The 23,594-nt window shown below is 39.6% G+C and overlaps 1 protein-coding gene across 3 annotated transcripts in view; it reads right to left on the bottom strand.

The window, feature by feature from the left end:
• vps13b (vacuolar protein sorting 13 homolog B) overlaps positions 1 to 23,594 on the bottom strand; it is a 304,956-nt gene that overhangs the window by 110,130 nt on the left and 171,232 nt on the right. For all 3 annotated transcript variants that reach the window (XM_032557919.1, XM_032557917.1, XM_032557918.1), the window contains 3 exons: positions 15,133 to 15,336; positions 9,818 to 9,944; positions 7,047 to 7,190 (listed from right to left, as the gene is read on the bottom strand). In XM_032557919.1, coding sequence (XP_032413810.1) covers positions 7,047 to 7,190; positions 9,818 to 9,944; positions 15,133 to 15,336 — 475 coding nt within the window. The remainder of the gene's footprint in view (positions 1 to 7,046; positions 7,191 to 9,817; positions 9,945 to 15,132; positions 15,337 to 23,594) is intronic.

Raw genomic sequence — 23,594 nt, 5'->3', positions numbered from 1 at the left:
CTGCCATGTCCTGGTTTTACTACTCCCCTGGGTCTGCGACCCTATTTCCCTTGCAGGCAAAGAGCGAGGGCACTACTGACTCCTGCTTACCTGACTGGTCACTTGATCCCGGGGTTCACATTTGGGGGCCTCCTGCCTCTCCTCAAAGGCACCGTTTGTTTCTCCGCTTGGAATTCCAGCCTGCACGATTTTTATCTGGAGTTTTCACGCCAATTTCGCCAAAACTGATTGAAAAGGCAGCAAATTCAGCTGCTACTGATCTCAAATAGATCAGGTTTCCAAGGAGTCAATTTAGGAATGTGTTACGCTTATGTTTAGAAAAGAAAGCTGGTTAGGATGCTAGGGCTGAACAGAGAAGGCGACTTGTTATGACTGGCTGTCAATTAACAGTTGAGTCACACAAGACGGGCAGTAAGACAGAAAAAAAAAAGATACGGCTTCAAAACAAAAACAGGCTGTTGAAGGGACATTGGCTGTGAGAATATGTGTTGAAGATAATCCAATGATAATGACAGTTACTTTACCGATGTGAATCAGCCAAAGGGAAAAGGAATTAGCTGCGTGAAGAGCTCTATTTGTTAGCATTTGTTAGAATGGGGGGCTGGAGGGTGGTCCAGACCCCAGAGAGGGTTAACAACCAACTTAAGTGGTTAAGAATTGATTTGCTCTGCCAGGAACACCAACTCCCATGTTAACAGATAAATAGAATAAACTCAGTCAGAAATTCAAGCAAAAATCTAATAGGTTCTTACTCAGACTGTATCTAAATCATCCTTTTTTGTCTCTATGATCCTTTATAGTTTCAAACTTATCTGTTTTTACTGGCAATTACATCAGGTAAGAGTTCCTTTGACATCTCACTTTTTCCTATTGGAGGTCAAAAGAGGAACGTCAATGACCAGACAATATGAAACACTCATCACAAAGAGGAACAAACACTTTATATTAAACATAAGGCAGACGAGGATAAAGCCCGAGGTTGCTTCCCGAGCCAAGGTTGTCAACAACACAGTGGCTTTGATGAGCAGAGCACGCCTACTTGGAGTAGGAATAAGAAGAGGGCAGGACACGTCACCAGGAGTCAGGAATCCAGCTTCACATGTGGAACTTTTAGTTGCACTTGAACTAGTTAGATAGGAAAAGAAAGGTTTGAATTTATTCTTAATTAATTTAAGACCAACTCTTGATATTGGGCTTAGTTACTTGTGTAGATCAGGGATTTTTCAATGTGTGAGGCTCTTATTATATCTAAAGCAGATTCATGTTTAGATATGTTGAATATGTTGAAACATGAATATGTTGAATCATGAATATGTTGAATCATGTTTCATTCTTACATGAAGACATGTAAGAATGAAACATCAAGTATACCAATAGGAAAAAGTTTACAGAAATAATAGTAATAATGCAGTTGGGAGGGCATGGTGGTCAATTTTGTCTCTTTTAATTAATTAATTAATTAATTAATCTTTTAATTAATTAATTTTGAAAACCTCTGGTGTAGATCAATCCACCTGTAAGCTTTATAACTTTATAATTTATGTCTAATAGTAAATGCTGAGCTACAATCTGATATCTCAGATTGTTAGAAATTAATCTAATTCTTTATTTCATTGACAAAAGATGCTAATACTGCTAAACTAAATCTAATGCAGTTGGAATTTAAAATCAGAGCTTTCCTGCACGGACAGATGATGTATGGATGAGATGCTTTGTGGTCTTCAAAAGTTTATCATAACTGAGCATTTGATGTCTATGATCAAAACTTCCTAATCTTAAATTCCAACAGAAGCTTATCATAGCTGTCATTGTCACCTGTTTTATAAAAACAGCACTAGTTAAACTTTGTGAGACAATCCAGTCAATCTCCTTTGGGTTGGAACTAAAAACTACATATACCAGTACCCTATATATAGAACAAATTCTGTAGAGAGGAACCCTCCATGGTATCAGCCAGCTTATTATGTAACCAGCCAGCCCGGGATGGGCCAGAACTTTTTCACGTGTGATTTTTGACAGTGCCATGAAGGACAGGGAAAGAAGAGGGAAGAAAAGAAAAGAAAAACAACACATGCTGAGACTGAGCTCTAATACAGGTACTATATCTGACACTTTACGTGTCTGTACTAAAATCTCTAAGTGTTAGGTTCTGTCAAGGTTGAATAGCCTCTCCTAAACGTCTGTAGCACTCTGGAATATCTGTGTGTGCGCACTGGCAACCATGTGAATGTGTGTCCATGAGTGTTGGAGAAAGTCAAGAGCCCTGCTTCCCATGCGTGTAATCATCCCAGGATGAGGTGGAGCGGGACTTCCCCCTGCACCAGAGGGTATTTTCCTCTCACACAGTGCTACACGCACATGGCTGACCCAGGCTGCATCTGTGTGTGTGTTTGTGTATCTGTGTCAGAAAGAGAGGAAGCCAGACACACTAACATGGAAATCAAAGATACGCTTATAAAACAAAACTATCCTGAATCCCGATTGCTTTGGTCCTGAAAGTATATTATTAAAACAACGGCATGGCAACAGCATAGGGATACAGAGAGCTTGTATAATAACAGACGACATTGCAATAATAAAAAATGGAGAAAGGAGTATCACTGTTTTAGTGTAACAAGTAAAATCTGAGAAGAATATTATTAAAGTTTCGTAAAAGTAAAATATTGTAGAGATATAATTGATCAGCTGTATAACTACATGTGATAGGAAGTTTTCTCCTACTTGACATTTTGTCCAAAATCACTTTTGAATCAAGATGACATTTATCTTCGAAAAAGCAAGTTTTTACTAGTTACTGAAGGTTAGTAACGCTGCTGACATCTAGTTTTAAAGAGGTAGTATTATGTATTTTCCAGGCATTTAGGATGCCTGGAAAATACAGGCATACAGGCATAGCATGGCACTATATGCCATGCTATGAAATGGCACTAACTTTATCTTTTGCCGTTTACTGTTTTTGCTCTTTCAAGCCTGTGTCTGGTGTGAGAACTAGTTTTTATAAGCTCAGCAGACTTGCAATTTCACCAAGAGTTTGGAAATTGCTGCTGCCACTAGTCTGGAGGAGTTGAGTGGGGGAGGCGTAGGTGAGTGGTGCTCTGTGAGGTGGAAGCTCGACTTGGAGACTGCAGCTCCGAGGAGGAGCTTTGTAAGAGAATGCTTTAAAGCATCTCAGAATGGCTGCCACGAATCTCAAAAATGCATGAAAAAAAAATCTAAGCAACATGTTTTGTATGAGGGAATAACATTACAAAATAATATAAAGCTTCAAGTTGGTTTTACGTCATCAGCAGCTTGGCTTTGGGGTCCAACTCTGTCTCAAACACATGCGGTTGAACCCTTTGGTGAGTTTCAAATGCTTCTGAATTTGCGTTGAAATTTGCCAAATATTGCTTTCCAATATAATTTACTGAGTCACTTGATTCTTGTACCTCTTGTGATGTCATGGACCAAATAGGCACAAAGCAGAATTAGTAGTGTTAATCTTCTGTGATTTTTGCAAAATCTTGCAATGAAAATCCAGACTTTATCACCAAGGTGTGTTTTTACTGGCAGTGCTCATGTGTTAACTGAAAACATGCATAAATGCATGTACTCTTTAAACCTTATAATTAATGCTTAATCAAACTCCATCATGTCAATAAGTCTCAGCTCTCAAAATTCACTTTGTATGAATGAAGTGTCCATATGTAATGGAGATTAACATGACTTAATAAAGTTTAGCTGACATGAGAAGAAAACATGCACACACACACACACACGCCCACAGGTCAGCTGGTTGGTCCTACAGACGTATTACTTTTGTGCCTTCCAAATAAAGGTGGCAGACACTCACCATGCGGGGAATGTGGAGCGCATGTGTACGTGTGTTTGGCTGTGTGAACATGTGTCTGTTTGATGGTATGCATTTCTGTGTTGCCGGGTGACACGGCTGATGACATAGCAGCCAGATTAGTCCTGGAAACCGCATCTATTCATAGCTCCTTGGCTGTGGGACCTCCTGCTGCTGAAAGCGGCCTGATCCCAACCCAACTTCACTTCACTTCATCATCATTACCGTCAACCGGGAAACGCTGAGATGAAGTCAGACTGTGACGAACCGCAGCTAACGCCATGATAAACATTCTAATAATCCGGCGATTTAAAGAGCAACACATCTGCTTATGGACCGCTAAGAAATCGCGTTACACTTGCTCTGCATCCCGGTCCGGATCTGAACTGAAACTGGAACGCCAACTGTGGAAAAACGGCTTCAGAGCACACGGAGGGAGAATGAAAATAAAAGACAATTAACCGAGTGTGTGTATGAACAGATTTATGGCTCGGCACAGTGTTTAGAGATGACTGAAAACCCTACACAATGCTCGCACACATTCCCCACGCGCCTGGCTTGCCTCCCGCTGCCAAGGAACCCGAAAGCCCCAACAAAACAAATTCATTAACCCTGACAATAAAACACAGCTGTAAGGGGTAATGGGAACTGTTTGAAATCAGAGAATGGGATTCAAGACAAACTGCACATGGGGGAGGGGAGGATCAGGAAGAATGGAGCCAAGTTTTATTTCGATTTGAATTGGGGACAGTAATGCAAGAAATGTTTTTAGAATCCCAACAGCAAAAACAATTCAATCACACCAGATGTCTTCTGACTTGATCCTTTGAGCAGGTTGTACAAAGAAGACTGTCCAACTGTATACACATCATAAATCAAGTTAAAATTAAAGTGAAAAGGCATGTTATCAATGCATATTTTACCCCTTTGCTGTCAGCTGACAGGCAGCTTTATACTGATATGTGTTGCATGATGTGCTTTATCTGTGGGAAAGAACAGAGGCTTAAACAGGAGCCAGGATCTGAGGAATCACACAGCACTCTTAGCAAAGGTAACCACTAGAGGGCTCTGTAGCTTGAAAAATGAGCCCCTATACACACACACACCATACTCAACCAAACAGACTAGATAGAGCTACAAAGAGTGTAACCCTGAGGCAGATAACATTTATTCAGAGTAACTTCTACAGCCCAGCAGCACACAGGCTGACACAGCTGATCACAAGGCGCTGCAGCTACAGGCACATGGATGTTACATGACCACCTAGCTGAATGTTTTCCAGGCTGACAAAACAAAACACTATGGATTTAAGGTCAGTGTTTTCTACCAACAGCACTAAAGACAAATAAATACAAAGGAGTTGCACAGCAGGAACCAGAGAAACCATCAAAAATGAGAACTGAGAGGTAAACGGAGGATATCTTACGACTAGATTATTGGTACAATACAATGTTATACTGAGAAAAACAGAGCACTTGCAAATGTTCTATGGACATTTAATGAACAAATAAATGCTTTTTGTGAACTCTTCATACTGGTTAGACAATAACACTCCCAGTAATCAGCAGGACAGCAGACAGAAAACTGCTCAAACAGTCCGAAAACCTCCTGGTGTTCACTGAGCCAGAGGAAAATCTAGCTGAGGGTCCTAACTGCAACTATGGACTCCACAAAGATGCCAGACTCAACTTTCAATGCCAAAACAATTTTAAAAAATCAAGCAGATTAACTTATATTGACTCTGTGGAGCAGATTTTAGGAGCAAAAGATGGACAATAATAACTACAACCACAGAATGTTTAAGTAAAACCTAAACTTTATGTCAAATAACTATCATACAAGATAGATCATTGCTAATTCAGTCTTTTTCCAAATAGAAATCTGAAAGGCAAATTTATTACTTTCCCCCCCATTAATAAACACAAACACTTTGTTTATGCTCTAGTAGTTATGGATTTTCTGTGCAGTTTCTTCTCTGTTTTTCTTCTATTGTGTTTCGGAAGCCTTCAGAAGAACTGAGTCATCCGAACTAAACAGATTCTTCCAAAAAGTCTCACAATAAGTGAACAGAGAAGCTCCTTTGTGGACTCACTTCATTTAGCCCCCCTCTTTTCTCTCCTCTGTCCTCCTCTGGGAGTCTCTTCCTCACCAATGCTGGTAAATATTTTTATATTGTGTTCCATTAGAAACCTTCATTAAGCGGTCAGACGGGGCAAATGGCGCCTGGGTGCTCCTTGTCCTGTAAACAATAGGAAGGGCCCTGATGGCTGCAGCGGAGCACAGCACAGTAAACTAATGCCACATTAGAGCGCTGCTTTGCTCTGAGTAAGTAAATATTTAAATGTGTTGGATTCACCCAAAAAACAAAAGTCAGCGATGATAGTCAGGAAACGGTGTCAGAGGAGCTTATCCTGACAGATTTCAGAGAAAACTGGTTCACTTGTTCAGCAATCCGGGATCAATCGGACAGTACGCGGTGCGTAAGCAGGAGAATAAAACCTATCGTCTTCAAAAGCAAAGCTGACATTTTTACTGCATGACTAAGGGAAAACAGTGTAGATCAGGGGTGTCCAAAGCTCAGCCATGTTCCATTTGCGGTCCCTTGACTGTTTCTGTGTGGCCCGCCGGAACAGGTGGCCTAATTATTACCGACAAATTGAAACGTTCTGCGATGGAAAATATGAAGTGCAAAGTGTTTGTCTTTTAACAACCACTCTTTTCACTTTCTCTTCATTTCATAGTAAAAAGGAACAGATTTATCAGCCGACTATCTACAGACTGCAGAATCCAAATCGGCTTTTATTTCATTTATTAAACCTCGCTTGATACAGGAAGCGTTTTTAAAGAGACAGAGACCCAAATCCTGTTACATCGGATTACATAGGCAAAATGTTTTTCTTTTTTTTTTTCATCTGAGCCCAAAAGAATTTGCAAACTGGATGTCTTTGTTTTAATAGAGTGTAAAACTCAAAGGTTTGGATCTACAACGATTTAAAAATGCCTTTCTTTAAAAAAAAAAAAAAAAAAAAAAAAACTTGCTAACTTGTTTAATTAGAATTTATTATTGAGCAGTAAAAGAAATTTTTTGGTAGTTTTAATTTCTTTGGCCCACAATTACTTTGACTTGACAGTTTTGGGCCCACATTACGAAAATTTGGACACCACTGATTAAAATATTTCAGCAGTAATGTGCAACATATATGGGGTTAGAAGTTACCTCAGAACCTTTCTCTGAAGCATTCGAGCCCACCAGGTTGTCTCTGAGGAGCTGCTGAAGGAGCTGCACCTGGGCAATGCTGAGGTAGAAATCCAGATTGCTGGTCACATTCACCTCCAGAGAGTGGCCACACACCACCACTTCCTGAAGAGAGAGGGGAGGTAGGAGGAAATTAAGAAAAGACGGGGGGGAAGGCACTCAACACAACATTGGGATTGTTTGTGGTCTCATTTATTGCTCCTCTCAGTTGTTTCTTCTACAATGCTCAAGCACTGTGTGCACATGTCCTGCTCTCTGTTCAGTGTGTTGCTCTGTTCCCCTCTTCACCCTCTGTCCTCTCCAGGGTCCCACCCACAGCCAGCAGTGTAAACCTGAGCCAGGAGGCTCCATCTGATAGGATATTACTCACCAACACTGAGGACTGACTGAGCCACACACATGAAGCAGGCCTACAGTACCTTCTCAAACTGCTGCTGGACAGAATTGACTAAAACATCTAAATAACTCAGACCTTTTAAAATGTATAAATACAGCATGATTGTTTTACTAATAGAGAGCTGAGGATAATAATTACGGTACTTAAAGGGCAGTATTGTGTATTTTCCAGGAACATGGTGGCATTTTATAGCACAATCAAGTAACTACATTACATTCAGTTGTTATAAAATTGTATATATTAAATATGACTTCAAAGAAATTTGACTTTGTAATTTAATGCCTTGAAATTGGGCCTCTGTCTCTTTAAAAACCCCTGCTCTTTCTGAAATTCCACCTTTTGGAAGTCATCACAACATGGCTCCTCTATCAACCATTTAACAAAGTTTTTGCCAGCATAGCTCTGAGAAGTAGCTCCTGTAATGAGCTCAGCAGATGTGCAGTTCCATTAAGTGTTTGCTAATTGCTGCTGGCTAGTCTGAAGGATCTAAGTAGGTTATTCGAGGGTGGGGGATGGTCTGTGAGGCAGGAGCTTGGAAACTGCATCTCAGAGGAGGAGCTTCATCCTTGAAGGCGGGGCTAAGTCCACCCAGGCGTTTTGCACAGCTCAATGGTTGCCATGGGAGATAAAAGGATTTTTCAAACATGCAAGAAAGAATCAAGGCAACACTCTAGGTATGTTCTTGATGAGGTAATAACTTTATAACATTATGTAAAGCTAAAAAAAAATCAACTTTACATAATACTGCCTGTTTAATAAACTTAAAGTAGCTTTTATATTATGTTTTAAGCATAAACAAATGCTATACAGTGGGCAGTGGGGAGTAAAATTAATGACAATTTCAACCTAGACATTTTTTCAACACTACGCAGTCCTGCTTCGTTCAAGTTGTTTCTGGCTCTGGGTCTCTGTATCACAGGAGGTTACACAAATTACTTAGTCTCTGTTCGTGCGCATGTGTGTCTCTCAGTAAAAACTATGGATTAGCTGTTACACATTGTCAGGGGGCACGTTAGTGTGGTCGGACAAGGCATCAAAGAGGCAGGAAGTCTCCGAGAGCCGTGCCAGAAAACATCAGCTGTATAAGCAGAAAGGTTTGAACTCTGGAGGTCAAAAACCTCCATTACATGCTGGACTGGTGGAGAGCTTCTAAATGAGTTTGTTACTGTAAGCTAAGAGCAAAACATAAATACTTTTGACATCTCACATAATCAACGTCTATTTTCATATGAACAGCAGATTAGAAGAGTAATGGCTACAATCATGGCTTTAACAGGCTGCAGTCAAAAGGTACAAAGAGTTAGCTTGAGTAGAGAGCCGACCCTTACAAATGGATGAATACATTAATACCCCCAAAACTATTTGAATGGAAAAGCTACTGACAATGTGGAGTTAAGATGTTGAACTGGTTAAAGATATATTAATCTTTTAAAAAATACCATTATACTTTGTGGTAATTACAGTGCCTTACATTCCACTTAAACCTTTTTCCAATGTGCCACATTTTAACTAGCAGTTTATATACAAGACAAGTCAATTTGGAGTCGGATTTATTACGAATTGACTTCTTCCTATTCCTTTTCAAACTGAATATGAAAGTTAGCTGTTTATGTTTGATTACTTCTCCTATTTATTTCTTTTTTAGTTATTTTTTTCCTTCTGACATTTGTTGTTTTTTTTTTACATCTTTGAAACAAAGATTCAGTTTCATTTCACCATCAGTGTATTTTATTGGGTTATTTTGTGATAAGAGCAGCACAAGGTACTGAATGCCTGTGAAGTGGAAGGATCACTAACAGAAATAGATCTGAAGAGTGTGGTGTGTGTATGTAATTAGTCACCTCGGGTCAATGCTTAATGGAGCCACGCTCTGTTGAGATTACAGCTACCTGTCATTTTGGGTTAAGTGTGTACAAACTTTGCAGATCTAGAGACTGACATTTATGACTCTTGTTCTTTACATAACAGCTAAAGCTCAGTCATATTGATGGATAGCATCTGTGCCCATCGAGTTTGAGGTCTCTCCACAGATTTTCATTATGAAATGGTTTTAAAACGTTGACTAAGCCATTTAAATAAATTAACATACATTGATCTAAATCCATCTATTGCATCTCTGACTGTATGTGTGATTGGTGAAGATCTCTGCAGCTCCTCCAGAGTTACTATGGACCTCCTGACTGGCTCTCTGAATAATGCCAGTGTAAATGGACAGGCATTAAGATTCTTCTCATGCTTGAGACGTCCTTTAAATTCATACAGTACTGTGAAACTCAGCAGCAAAAACAATCTGAACACTATGATTTCTCATAAAAATTGCAGAGTATACGCTCACCTCCGTCTGTCCACCATCCAGAGAGAGATTTTTGCTGAAGATGATGGCAGGAGCAGCAGTGACCCGGACAGAGAAGTCCGTCAAGATTGGCGTCAGTATCGCTCTCCGCTCCTGCTGGCGTCTGATGCTGTACAAACGAGAGAAGACAGTTCAGCTTGAAAATTACTGTTCTCTTTTCCATAAAAACTGAGAGTTTTGTGTTATATCATTTAACAGACAGATTGACCGTAAGATTGCACTTATTCAGTGATGGGGGTCCATTATGTTTGCTTTTAAATAATTTAGGATATGTCTATGAGCTGTACAAAACATGTTCTTGACATTTTGTCCACAAAATCATTCTCAGTTAACAAGATTTCTGCCTTTTTGACCTGCCTTTTTGAGTTTTGTTCAGGATGAACTGTTGTAGGGCTCTGTCACTTTCATGCAAATAAGCTGTTGCTGGCCACGCCTCCCCAACAATTAGTAAATAGTATGTCAACAACAAAACACTACAGCGCATACAGGGTAATACCAGCTGACCACTTAGGTTGGTAGGTGAGGGGCAGTGCCCACCAATTGTGACTTAATCGCAAGGTTTTTGAAATGGCTCTTTTTCCAGACACCACATGAACTTATTGCCAGAAAACAGTTGGATGTATTTTTTTTTTTTTGTATTTTTTAGAGCTCGGACTGTTTCTAGAAGCAGTCGGGACACAAATGGAAGTGAAACAATGTGTAAAAAATTTATTTTGTATAATAAGTCCCTCTTTAACTGCTTTGTTATGCCTAGCAATTATTAAAAAATGTTCAAAGAAATGCCATTTTTCAAAGTGTAAGAAGTCAACAAACACAAAAGCAAAAAATGTTTGCAATTGAGGTGGAGCATGATGTATGTCATATACAGCAGCTACTTTTTCAGAATTCAATCCGACTCTGGGACCTTTACTGCACGTCGTTCCTAGCCCGTTGTCTCTCTGCCCATTTCCTGTCCTAAATACTGCAAATAAAGGCCTCTAGAGCAATAAAAACCTTATAAAACAGAAAACATTAACAATTGATTTATGGTTCTATCCATGGTTGAAGGGCAACATGGCATACCAATATTTCAAGCATTTTGAGGCTTTTAATAAACTATTTTAAAAACACACTTAAAACATGGATTTTTATTTTTAACAAGCTTGTTTTCCGACTGTTCCATAACAGATTTCCACATTCCTGGTCAAAGATCTTATTGGTAAAGCTTCAATAAGTTGAAAGATTGGGGTGTTATTTGACGGATCTCGGTTGGGAACAAACCCCGTACTGTTTGCACAAGATCAAACTGAGAACGTCTCATATCAACTCTCTCCATTTCACTAACGTTCATTCCCACAATCAAGTCATATTTGTGGGAACATTTGTTAGCAGTAAAACAAACATACAAGAGAGCTTTATAAGGTGGTGTTAATTGCCACATCTGGTGCTATTAAAACAATCAAGCGGTGCAGCTTCCAATATTTATAGTTGGCCGGGATTAGAAGAGGCCCAGAGTCTAGGTGGCCCAGACTACAGTACTTAACCGGAACCAATATCACATTCACTTCTGCTATACAAATGTGCATTACCAGTGCCCTTAAGGGATTATTTTCTGACACATTTCTTTGTGTACAGAATTTAAGAGGGGCCTAATTCAGAGGTGAAATGATCTGTGAGGCCAATTGGTGATGGCTAATCTCTCCTCAGACGGGGGATTGAAACAATGAGAGTCTCGTTGCAGAGGACAGGTGCTATCATTCAGCAGCAAGGCTTAGAGGCGCACGGTTCAATTTACCAGTATTATGACAACTCAAACGGACTTGAGAACACAACGTCTCTCTCGCTCTCTCTCTTTTGGCAAAATTGTTTTGTGCAAATGCCCTCCAAAACATTCATGCACGCACATAAAAAAACTTTTCAAATTCAATGGTACACGGTCCAATCAGTAATCTGAAACATAAATGGCAGAAGGAAATAAAGAGAGGTCTGGCCAAGTGTCTCGCAGCACTATGACAGAGGGTCGTTTCCTAGTGGGCAACTGCAAACTGTGACGAGGACAGATCCTGTCAGCCGATCCGTGGTACTGGAATTTCCTCACAAAATCTCAGGAAGCTAACAGGGGCCGCTACGGATCCACAACTACTGAAACTGGAACCCTGAAGGCAACATAGTGAACATGCCAGGAGTTGAAATCTAGAGAGGGCAGAGAATACTGATGCAGGGAAGGAGGGAAAGGTGTGAACTCTGGAGGCGGCGTGTGTCAAAGCTTGTTAAAACCGAGGCGGTGCGTTTCTGTCTGTGATTGTGGCGGACAAGTAAAGCTGTGAACTTGACTCCTCTGCTCCCCTTTCCTCAACCTGCTGGAGCATTCTCCATCACATGTTTGGTTATGAATCGGTGGTGGCTGACATGCAGAGCAGCAGGCTGAATAAAGCCTCTGGCTGTGTTGGCTGCCAACGAGAAGGGAGAAGGGAAAGAGAAGGTCATTTTATTTCTTAATGGTGGGACTCAATGAACATTTTTATTCAAGTAAATTGCAGGGTCTGTAATGAATTAATCTCATTTGAATCTAAAACCATATTGACAAACTCAGCAACATTCTCAATTCAAAAAGCCCCATTTGCTGCTAAATCATTGAATGAACAGACATTTGAGCTCAAAAACAAAGATTTATTGTTTTTAATCTGTTATTTTGGTTTTTGGTGGAAAGTGATGTAATAGACATTCAGTTTTCATTTCAAGAAGTCCTGATATTTCATGGAACTTCTTTAGAAATGTGGACTGTGGATGCTGACGTTAGCTTTGGGGACGTTTGTGCTGAAACTACATGTTTTGCACTCAAATCCTATTTTAGGTTTGAATAGCTTCACTAATAGGCTAACTTCGTTTAGCACAACCTGAACACACCAGCACTCTTTTCCAGCGTCCCATCAGATTGTTTTTGAAGTAAAAATGAACCCTCAGTGAGCCAAGAGAAGAGGCTTTGTCGTCCACCACTATCGCTGTTGTGCATCCAAATTATTTGGTGTAGTGGAAACACAATACTAAAGTCTTAGCTTGGAATTTTTGTATTTCAAAAAAAAAGAAATTAATCAGGTTACATTTTTTCGTGTGTTAAAAGTAATTATTCAAAATGAACATGATAAAGTCCGGTCCTACTTATCTCAGTTCGCTGTCGTAAATCAGGACACAATTATTAAGAAAGAAGGGGAGCGGAGATGCAGCAATGGCACAGAGCAGACCTTCACAAAGTCTAACAAATAACTAGAGATCTCTTACTATGTATAGTTTACTTAAAAGAAGAACAGTTGAATTGCAGTCAACTGCATTATATGTAATATTATACATAACAATTTGAGATTCAAAATCTGATACTTGATCACAATACACATGCAGAACAGAAAGCTCACAGCAGTCAGGGTCCAAGAACAGCAAGGAGCAGGTAGCTCCAGCGATTCACCGCGAGGCTGAACTGGTTTCATATAAATAAACTGCATTAAATGTTGAATCTAGACCAAGCGTACTTCAGCACACAAGTAAATTAATATCTCTCTGTACTTCTCATGCTGTACATTTTAAACTTAAGTGAGTCTAAAACAATTACAAAAAAAATTTGAACATTTTCCTGACTTACTTACTTTGAACTGACTTTTAAGTGCTTTGTGGGCATCGTTTGCATTTATGAGAACATGTACAGTAGCACGAGCCCATTCTGGAAGAAGAGTTTAAAAAAAAAAAAAAGGACCCCAGTAAATAAATCTCAACTGGCTGCCACATAAAACTCTTACTACATCCCTGAGAGCCCAGGGCCCATACATCAGTATCAGCTGCAACACCAACAGTCTGCTTTTTTTCAGGCAGGACTCCAAAGGCTATCACTCTGCGGGCGTGTGCGTGTGTGTGTGTGTGGGGGCATGGGGAGTTGGGTAGGTGTGTGTGTGTGTGTGTGTGTGAGAGAGAGAAAGAGAAAGAGAGATTGTGTGCTTAAAACAAAAAAAAATACTGATGTCCCTAATGAGTATGTATGATGGTTAGTTTGAACCTGCACCCGAGAGAGTGAGGCCATCCGGGTGAGGATGGTGTGTGAATCTCAGCATGCATCACTTAAAGGCCTGATGACCTGGGAGCCCGGTCTCAATCAGGCCTCTGTTGATCTTGCAATGCATTCTTCCACAAGGGTTATTTTTAGTTGACAGGGAACAAATCTGCGTTTTTTTGCCTGCAAATCTGTGAGTTTTGGGCCGGTTCCCTCTCAATACATGAGTGGAAAAAAGGAAGTGGGGCCAAACGGGCTGTAACATTTCTGCTTGTTTTAGCTACTGATCCTATAAAAGCAAAAAAGTAGTCACGGTTTGTATTTATGAGTGAAAATGCAAAGGCTGCTTAATATGGAAATAGTTTAATGAACGATAAACTGACCAACATACTGTCGCATTGCATACAGTTATAACGGGAACATTAGGAAAATTAGTACCACCCCGGACTGTATGCATGAGATCTTATAATTTCTGTTAAATTTAAAAAAAATTAGTTTTCCTTTATTCAGGGATCTTTACTTAGTCACAGAAGAGGTTGCTGACATCTTATAGATTTTTAAAGATAAAACATGTTTGTCACATATTGCATATGCATAAACTATAAGAATAGCCATTTTTGTAGGGCTGCTAACGATTATTTTAGTAATCAATTATTCTACTGATTATTCTGAGTAATTAGAAAATAAAACTGCACTTAGTTTTCATTTAACCACTTAGGCTTATTTTATACAATATTATAAATCCATGAGATAATGTAAATAAATGAATAATTCAGTGTTTTATTTTTGAATGAAAAAATAAACACTTTAATGCCTGAATTACAACGACATGGTATTAGTTTAATGTACGATCGATCATTTGAAGTAAATAATGCATCTGCAGCTAAAAAACAGATGTAAATATAAACATGTAAAAAGTTCAGCTCTTTCTGCTTGACTTTGCATAAATACAGTGAAGGGCTAAATGTAATAGGATTTTTTAAAACATTTTTTATTTTTATTTTATTTATTTATTTATTTTATTTTATTTTATTTACAGAATTTGAACTACGTGGAGCTAAAACTGCCACTTGAGGAGTTTTGGGTAGAACCTGCTTACAGAAAAAGGGTTTTAGCAAATGGCATGTTTCAGAATCTGAATACTCCAGTTAACGATTATTAAAATACTACATTTAGATTCTCTCTTTATCAGAAAGAGAAAAAAGGTTACCAAGTGTAAGTGATACATCCATAAATCATTAAGAAGCTTTGTGTAGCATAAGTTGTAACTGCTCCTGCAAACCTGCTCGCCATGTTCCACTCCAGGGCTGGGTTCTGAGAGCTCCTCTCACTTTCTGCCGACGCCCCTCCTTTAGCTCCCTCCTTCTCCGGCTTGAGCTGCTCCCACAGAGCAGTACCAATGTTGATAGACTGGAGATCAATCTGATACTGTCGGTCCTCCACCTCTGAACCTGGGTCACGCAGAATGCCCAGGTTCTGTGCACGCCTGCAGGGAAAACAAAAGGGAAGGTGCCGATATACTTTAATGCTAAGTTGAGTTTCGGAAATACAGTGTTAGCATAGAAGAGTAAAAGACAACAAGAAAAAATGAAAACTTTCTTCTATATGTTGGGTATGAGTGTACTGTGAATCATAGTCAGTAAGCAAGAGTCTCATTCAACAGATTAGAAATTCACAGCTAAGGCGAGAGATCATGTTGACAGCACAACTAGTCATGCAATCCCCAAATCAAATCAACGGTCCAGTCAAATCAAACTGAGACAAGATCTGAAAATGAATACTTAGTGACTTTTCCCATCCAATTAAATAGAATTATAGCTCAGAGCATTTAAGCTGTTATGCAAAAAACTGTCAGTATTTGGGGGTTACAGCTGTGACGACAGGTGGCCCCACAAAACGACCTCAAGCTTTAACTAAAAATGAAGGGAACACTTTTTATATATAAATTCGTACAAAATTTTAATAAATATGTAACATTTTCCTTCCGCTTCATAAATAAGGCCTACATGTGCAGATCTATTACATTAAACCTCAATAAAAACACATTTAAGGTATGTGGTTTTATTATGAGAAAATGTAAAAAATATCCAACCCAAAATGTGTTCTCCTCACAGGCTCTGCAAATCCAGTCTTCTACCAGACTCACTATGGATGACTTAAAAAAAACAAAGCTTCTAAAAACTGGACTAAACTTAGAAAAATGACCTCCACATACCTCAGGTGAAATCATTAGATTTATCCAAACCTCTGCTTTATGCCACCTTATCATCACTGGCATCATGCACTGCTTAGAGCCTGCTCAGCAGCCCTGAACACGCTGCTCTTATCCTTTCTATTTCTGTCTACAAAAAACACAACTTTTACAGTATACACAAACTGCAAACGCGGCAGAGGAGATGTAGAGATGCAACGGCACTGGGCAGCGCCGTGTCTGCAGTGGAACGGCTGCAGTCGAGGGAGCGAGCACTGACCCGTCCATGCCAAGAAAAAATGATGTCATCTATTTTGCCTTCGAGAGACAAGATTCAGACGAAAATTCACGGGGCAAAAAGGAATAATCAGAATTTGACATCTGCATATGACATCAGAGCTTTCAGTTCATTATGAAATGTTTATTTGTGCTGGTGAATTCAAATGAGAGCTTAAATGGCATAAATGAAGGCTTAAAATGGCTACAGATGTAGCGGCAGCATGAGCAGGGTTATTTGTTTCGGCATTGTCAATGGCAATTTTCAGATAGCGTTTCGCTCTCCTTGCCACATTGGGAAGGCCTCTACCAGAGCATGATGTTATGACAATGAGCACCAGCAACAAAAACACTGGCAATGGGAGATTAGAGGTGCATAACAGGGCTTAGTTGGATTTGTTGACATACAAACAAGTGAAACAGATCCCTAATCAACATTTGGAACCACATTTATCAACAAAGCATAATAGAAATCAAACTAAGAGCCGGGTAGGATTTGGGTGGGATGTGTCAGTCGAGATTCATTAGGGTTTTTGTAACAGTACCTCCATCACCCTGCGCAACCCCACACTGTCTTTTTCACTTTAAACAAACCACGGTTACCTCATGTGCTTTCCAAATTATCTCTTAACTGTGGCTTATTTAGGGGGACTCTCTTTCTCACAATCAGCCTAACATGGGAATCTGCAGCCAAGTCTCCGTACTGCCGAGCAGCAGGGTCATCTCCAATGACATAAATAAATATGATAAACATTTGTCTTGGTCATACGGCCAGTGGAAAACGGTGTGATTTAATATCAAAAGACATATTTCAGCAAATCGCAGGAAACTAAAGAGCTTCATTTCTGACAAATGAGGAGAGGAGGAATTTTGGAAGTTCCCCTTGGGGTGAAATAATAATTGAAGCCAGATTTTCTTGTTGTACATGTGGGGGGAAAACACTGGCGGTTTGACATATTTGATTGGTCATGTGAAGACCACACTGCTTGGCCAAGAAGAATCAGAAAGGGTAAAAAAAAAAAAAGACTTTCAAACTTATAAACATACATAGTAAAGCAGGTGGGGAACACACTTTACTGGATCTCATATGCATCTGAAATCTGCTAAGAAACACTACATTAATGGAAATAATGCATTTGTAAATGGAGGAAACCAGAGGGTGGATAGGGACACAGAGTCGGAGAGGGAAAAGAAAATGAATATGGTCCTTGTTCTGTTCAACAGCCAACCTTATTTTAATTACAAAAACAGAAACATCACTTTTTAATGACAATATTCTGCCGTTTGTAAAAAATTAAAAAAAATAAAAAAAATTGATCAAAGGCTTCAAAGAAAAGTTCTGTCTCAGTACGTCATGGCTATTATTCTAAAAAAACACATTTATTCATTTTCTGACACAATCTAAACCCAACTTATAACTGGAAAGCCACTAGGCTGATTCTGCATTAGAGCTAAAATATGATGGCTCACATCAAACTTTAATATGGAACCAAATGAAACCATCCAGCCTATTCAAGCTGATTCTAGTAAAGACATGGCCATGCTGTGGCAATGCTTTAGAAAGACCACTTCTTCATCACTCCAAAGAAATACTTATTTTCAAATAAATAAACAAGCCTGCAGCACTTGGGTTAATAAAGACATTAGTTCATGCAAATGCATAGACTTGTAACAACAAAACATATAGCCCAGCTGCCTGTCCTGGCGCTATGAGTTTTCCTACTCAGAACCACTTTCAACTGACAACCAGAACTTTGGATGGTAGGAAGTAGCAGTTGTAATAAAACAAATCTAACTAAATGAACATACATAAATAAAAAACTCATAACAACTGGAGCCAAATGGCTAAATAAGAAAAGAGGTTTGTTGAAAAGGACAGAAAGTGGAAACTGGGAGAACTTGATTACTATGCAGAACATCTGAAGGCTAACTGCGTTCAAGGTTGTAAAACAAACCACAGTGGGATCTGGTTAAGGCTCAGGGTCCAATGCTAGATGTGTGGGAGTGGCGGGTTGTGCTAAAGGCCTCATGCACAGGAGTCTGTGGAGCAGGCTGTAGCATGGCCCGTAGCTTTATATGGTCTCCCAACCTCCATCCACTTTTTACCCGATCCATATGCCTCGACCCCAAGCCTGTGGGGCAGGAAGCAGCAGGGCAATGCCAAGTGCTTCTGGCTTCTGGATCTCGTCACTCTGAAATGTGCAAACTTAACCCACAACCCAGGTCTGTTCTTCACTCCATTTCCCCAACAATCACATACAATAAATGACTGCCTACCTAGTCTGCAGATTAAATGCCTGTGTGTGTGCGTGCGGGGGTGTGTGTGTGTGTGTGTGGGGGGGTGTACATACAGAAGACCACATTCACAATATTTATCAACAAAGGGAGGTCATTTGTGGAAAGTGGGGACCTTCTCCCGGTCCTTACTATTTTGGAGGTCTACTGTGCTCTACTAGTTGGTTTTAGAGGTAGGGTATGAATTAAGTTTTGGATAAGGTTAGGGTTAGGAATAGATTAGTAGTGGTAAGGATTAGGCATTAATGTAGTAACTGAATCAATCCAAAGTCTTCAGATTGTACAGAAGTACAAAGATGTGTGCATGTGTGTGTGCATTTGTTTAGCTATTCTATTTAGGACAATTTTTAGCATATTTACTAACCGTCTGAAGACCGATGGGCCTTATGGGGACAAAAGCCCAGCCCAAATACAGTGGACCCGCGATTAGGTTTAGAGGTACGATGTGAACTAGGTTTTAGTTAATGTTAAGATTCTGAATAAACTAGTAATGTTTAGGGTTGGGGAAAATGTCTGGGTTAGGCATACATGGAGTTACTAAAATGAATGGAAGTCAATGCAAAGTCCTAATATGGGTAGGCCCACAAACAGGTTTGTGTGTGTGGCCTTGTATTTGTTATGTTGTAAGGACCATTATTCTAACACATACAACATTGTGGGGAATCACTGTTCTCCATGAGAAGGGATGCTGTTTATGGGCTAGGTTTAGGACTAAGATATGCATAGAGTTTAGGTATGTTTTGGTAATGGTCAGGGTTAAGTTATGGAAATGATTGGAAATCAATGGAAAATCCTTGTAAAAATAGAGAGTCAGAATATTTGTATGTGTGTTTGTGTTGACCCCCCACCTGTTTTCCTAGTAGAACACACAATTGGGGTATTTCATTGAGACCTCAGGCGACTCAAACTAAATCAGGTTTGTATTTGTCAGATATTTCATGAGTGAACTGTGCTTTGGTCGGGATCTCCACTACAGACAAACAGGCAGACAGACAGACTCTCTGGCTCTGAATGTTATTAGCTCAACACCTTCAGCACCAACTCACTCCTCCACGCATTTCCGTTGTGGGTAAGTCAAAGCCCCACAGTGGCTTCTCAATCAGTGTGCTCTGACTCCTAGTGGCTTAAAGTGGAGATCCCTGGGGAGCGGTGTGTGTGTGTGTGTGCTGAAGGGGAATTCAAGAGCATTATGATTCATGAATCTTGCAATTACTTGGTGAGTTAAGCACTCTTTACCTACAGTGGTTCACTCCGTACTGCCAGAAAATCTACAACTTCTAAGTTGGGGATTTATTCTGAGTTGTGGATTTATATCTCCAGTCAAATTCAATTGCTGTTAATTTGCATCTACCAATTATAGTAATTAAGGCTCTAAATTACAACACTGAACAGCTCTTAGAACGAAGCAGGAAAATGATCTGGTGGAATATGGGGAGTCAGCAGAATATAACGGACTGTCACGGCAGTGCTACTGAAATTATTTTTGATCCCAAGCTTTTCAACAAAGCTCCAAAAGCAAAAAAAAAGCTACAATAGTTCATTCTAGGATAGTCCAAGGTACTCTGGGTGTGTTTGGAGAAGTACATTGTTGTTGATTTTTTTTTTCTTTATAAATCAAACAATAACCAGTGCTTTTCATGTGCTGACAAATTCCCATGACAAAAACTCAAACATCCATTCATTTTTATCCTGGCAGCATTTACTCCCCTCCACTGCTGTTCCTAACAGAAGCCTGTTATTCATTAGGCTGATTGCACTTTAAAGACACTCATGCTTGACCAATTATATCATATTTACACAAGATCTTAAGAGTAAACTATTACTTCTATATACAAAGCAAGCAAAGCGAGGATTAGCTTGAGTTTATACCACCCTCAAGACACCAGTATGTGATAGTGATGAGTTAAAAGAAAATGACTACAGAAGACAGGCTGCTGTTTACATTGACCTGGTGTACTGCGAAACGCAGAGTGCGCACTTTGATTTCAACATATCTTAATTACAGGAGTCATTTATCTCCTCAGTTTACATGTCAGTGAAGTTGTACGGCTCTAAACAGGGCTTAAGATGGAAAGAAACAAACTAGTGCACCACATGAGATCCTGATCACAATGTCAAATATATGAACTCAACAGAAGGTGGCTGAAAACAGAATATGCTCCGAATGTTGGGGAAAAGGGGAGAGGGTCCACCTTTCCCATCATATCCATACTCTCATGCAGGGGTTCCCAAAGTGGGGATTATGAGACGCAAAGTCGGGGGACTCGGAATGATTTTCAGAATTACAGTGAAGTCACCCTTGAGGTGCATGCAAATAAATATACATAAAAAAATAAATAATTGCATCATTAAATATCTAATTAAATAATGTACAATAGGACTGCAGCAATAAATCGATATCTTTAATTCTAGGTGATCAGCTGCTATTTACACGTGAAGCCGATCTTATCTACCTCAGGAAAGGTCTGTCTTTATTTGCTCTGCTGTGAGAGACGTTTGGCTGACAGAGCGGCCCAACCAGGTCACGTCTAGACGTTTGAAAATAACATTAGTCACCCCCTGTTGCCAACTCAGCAACTTTCTTGCTATATTTAGCAACATTTCAGAGAAAAAAAAAATGGTATTGGCGAAAATCGGAATCGACAGGTCAGGCTTTTTAAAGATCAGTAGTCATCAATCAGCCAGAAAACTGTGATCGATCAGTGCACTCCTAATATACAGTAATACTTTTTAGAATTTTTTCTACATGAAATTAATTAAAACATACATATAATTATTTGACTCTATTTTTTATTTTTATTTTTCTTATTTAACCTTCTTCTTTTTTTCTTTTTTTTAACCAGAATTCAAACCCATTGAAATAAAAAAAAAAACTCCTTTTCAAGGGAGTCCTTGCCAAAAGGTAACAACAACAATGCTGAAAAATACACAGTTAAACAAAAATGTCAAGCTATTAAAATCAGGTACATGTCACAGAATCGGCCTCAAGAACTTTTGGTTTGGATTTAAAAGCACTAAATGAGATAAATTCAATTAATCTAAGTTTGTTGTCGCAAATTCCAAGAAGACAGAGCAGAATAAGCAAAAGCCTTCTTGCCCAATTCAGTCTGAGCAAAAGGGACAGAAAAAAGCAGCAAATTATATGAGCAAAAAGTGCAACTGCAGAAAGAGTATATGGTGGCAGGAGTCCAAGTAGTGCCTTGTAAATAAAAGTTAACCATAGGGAGTTGCTTTGGGCAGCCAGACCAGGCCATCCTGGTAAATAAATAAATATAGGGAAATTGCTATATGTATTTTTTGTGGGTTGCCAGGTTACCAATAGGGGGTCACCAGTTGCTGGCGCTGTTATTTTGGTGGTCACAGGATGAAAAGTTTGGGAACCTCTGCCGGATTTGTAAAGTCATTGTGGGATTAAGTTTCACAATTGTGGAGTCACAACAATCTCAGGATGGGAGTATTTGTTACCACATTCAACCACAAAGTATTTTTGAAGCTCTGTCTCTCTATATATAAATATATATCTGACATTCCTGGCTACAGATCAGTCAGAATGGTGATGCACCTTCAAAACTTCCCTTTCAGTCTGAGAGGACCTGCAGTTTGTCCAACAGCACTGCAAGGGTCATTTATTGAACTGCACAGATGCTGTCCTCATCCCCGCTGCTTCTGTTCTGCTTTCCTTTACACACACACACACACGCCCCCCCATGCCCGCACACACACTGAGACACACTTCGCCTGGCCTGCTTAGCTTTAACTGTGCTCCTCTCTGCTTCTGCCTGCATGTAGCTCTAAGCACGGAACATTCCTGGGTAACAGAGACTGTAATTCACTAGCTTTTTAAAAGGCTCTGACTCACTGGATTCCTCCATACAGTAGGTACATCTGCAATGGATCTACTGAACAAAGGCACCTTGGATTCTCATTTAGGAACAACTTCAGTTCTGGCTGCTGCTGAAAATCACTGACAGGTCTCCGTGCGCACCACCCCGTCTCAGATCTCCAACATTATATATGCATTTGAAGTTGATGATGAGTCATCGATGTCTATATAAAGGGTGGACAGAGCTACCATTTTCCCTTAAAACCCCCTAATGATTGGGGAATTCCTGTTAGCAGCAACAAATTTGATTCACTTTCTTTCCTGCTCTGGAAATCGGAATGAAGTCAGTGGAAGTTTTAGCGGTGCTTTGTTGATGTGAAACTGTGACGGGGATGCCTAGCTTCCTACCACCTGCTTAATTTCACAGATCTTATCTTTAAACAATCATCTAAGAAATGTGATTAGCCACAACTCCCCCAGCTGCCTGGAGGTTTTAAAGGTTAATTAATTTTATTTTTTTTTTTTTTTGCAATAACCTCACCCCCCAAGCACTGACCATCAACAGGTGTGACTGAGAAAGTGGGAGGGGAATCTTCCTTCTCCGTTTTGCTCTGTTGGACTTGTTCCTAATTTTTTTGTGACGTGTCACAAATGTAGAAAATGACAGAAAAAAATTGACAGTGTAGTAGAAGGATGGGAGGAGTTTGGAGGATCATACATGAATTTTTATATTACACTAGGTGAACAAAGTGCTATTAAATCAGCACCAATTTGACAGATAAAGTCAAAACCAATTCAAGTTGTTGCAATTTAAACACCAGTATCAGCAATACTGGCAGGTTTTCTGAAAGAATAATAAAGAAAATGCTGTAAAATGAGCAGTGATGAATGAATATCTCTCCATTTTGACATTTGGGTCAAACAGAAAGGAGATTTCCAATCATATATTACTAGGAAAGGAGCAAAAATAAACCAAAACATCCCCCCCGACATCTAAAGTTGAGATGGCTACAGGCTTTGCAGCGCTCCTCGTGATTTACTCCTGCATATAAATTGTTCAATCCTGCTCCTGGAAGGAGAGTGTTTTATAGAGCTGTAAAATTAGGCGCATTTTATGGATCCCACAGCTTCAGCTACTTGTGTGCCTTTTTTTTTTTCT

Source organism: Xiphophorus hellerii, chromosome 3, assembly GCF_003331165.1.
Source record: "Xiphophorus hellerii strain 12219 chromosome 3, Xiphophorus_hellerii-4.1, whole genome shotgun sequence".
In the NCBI taxonomy this organism is placed as follows: Eukaryota; Metazoa; Chordata; class Actinopteri; order Cyprinodontiformes; family Poeciliidae; genus Xiphophorus; species Xiphophorus hellerii.
Note: the sequence above shows the minus strand (reverse complement) of the source record. Positions and strands in the feature narration are given on the sequence as shown.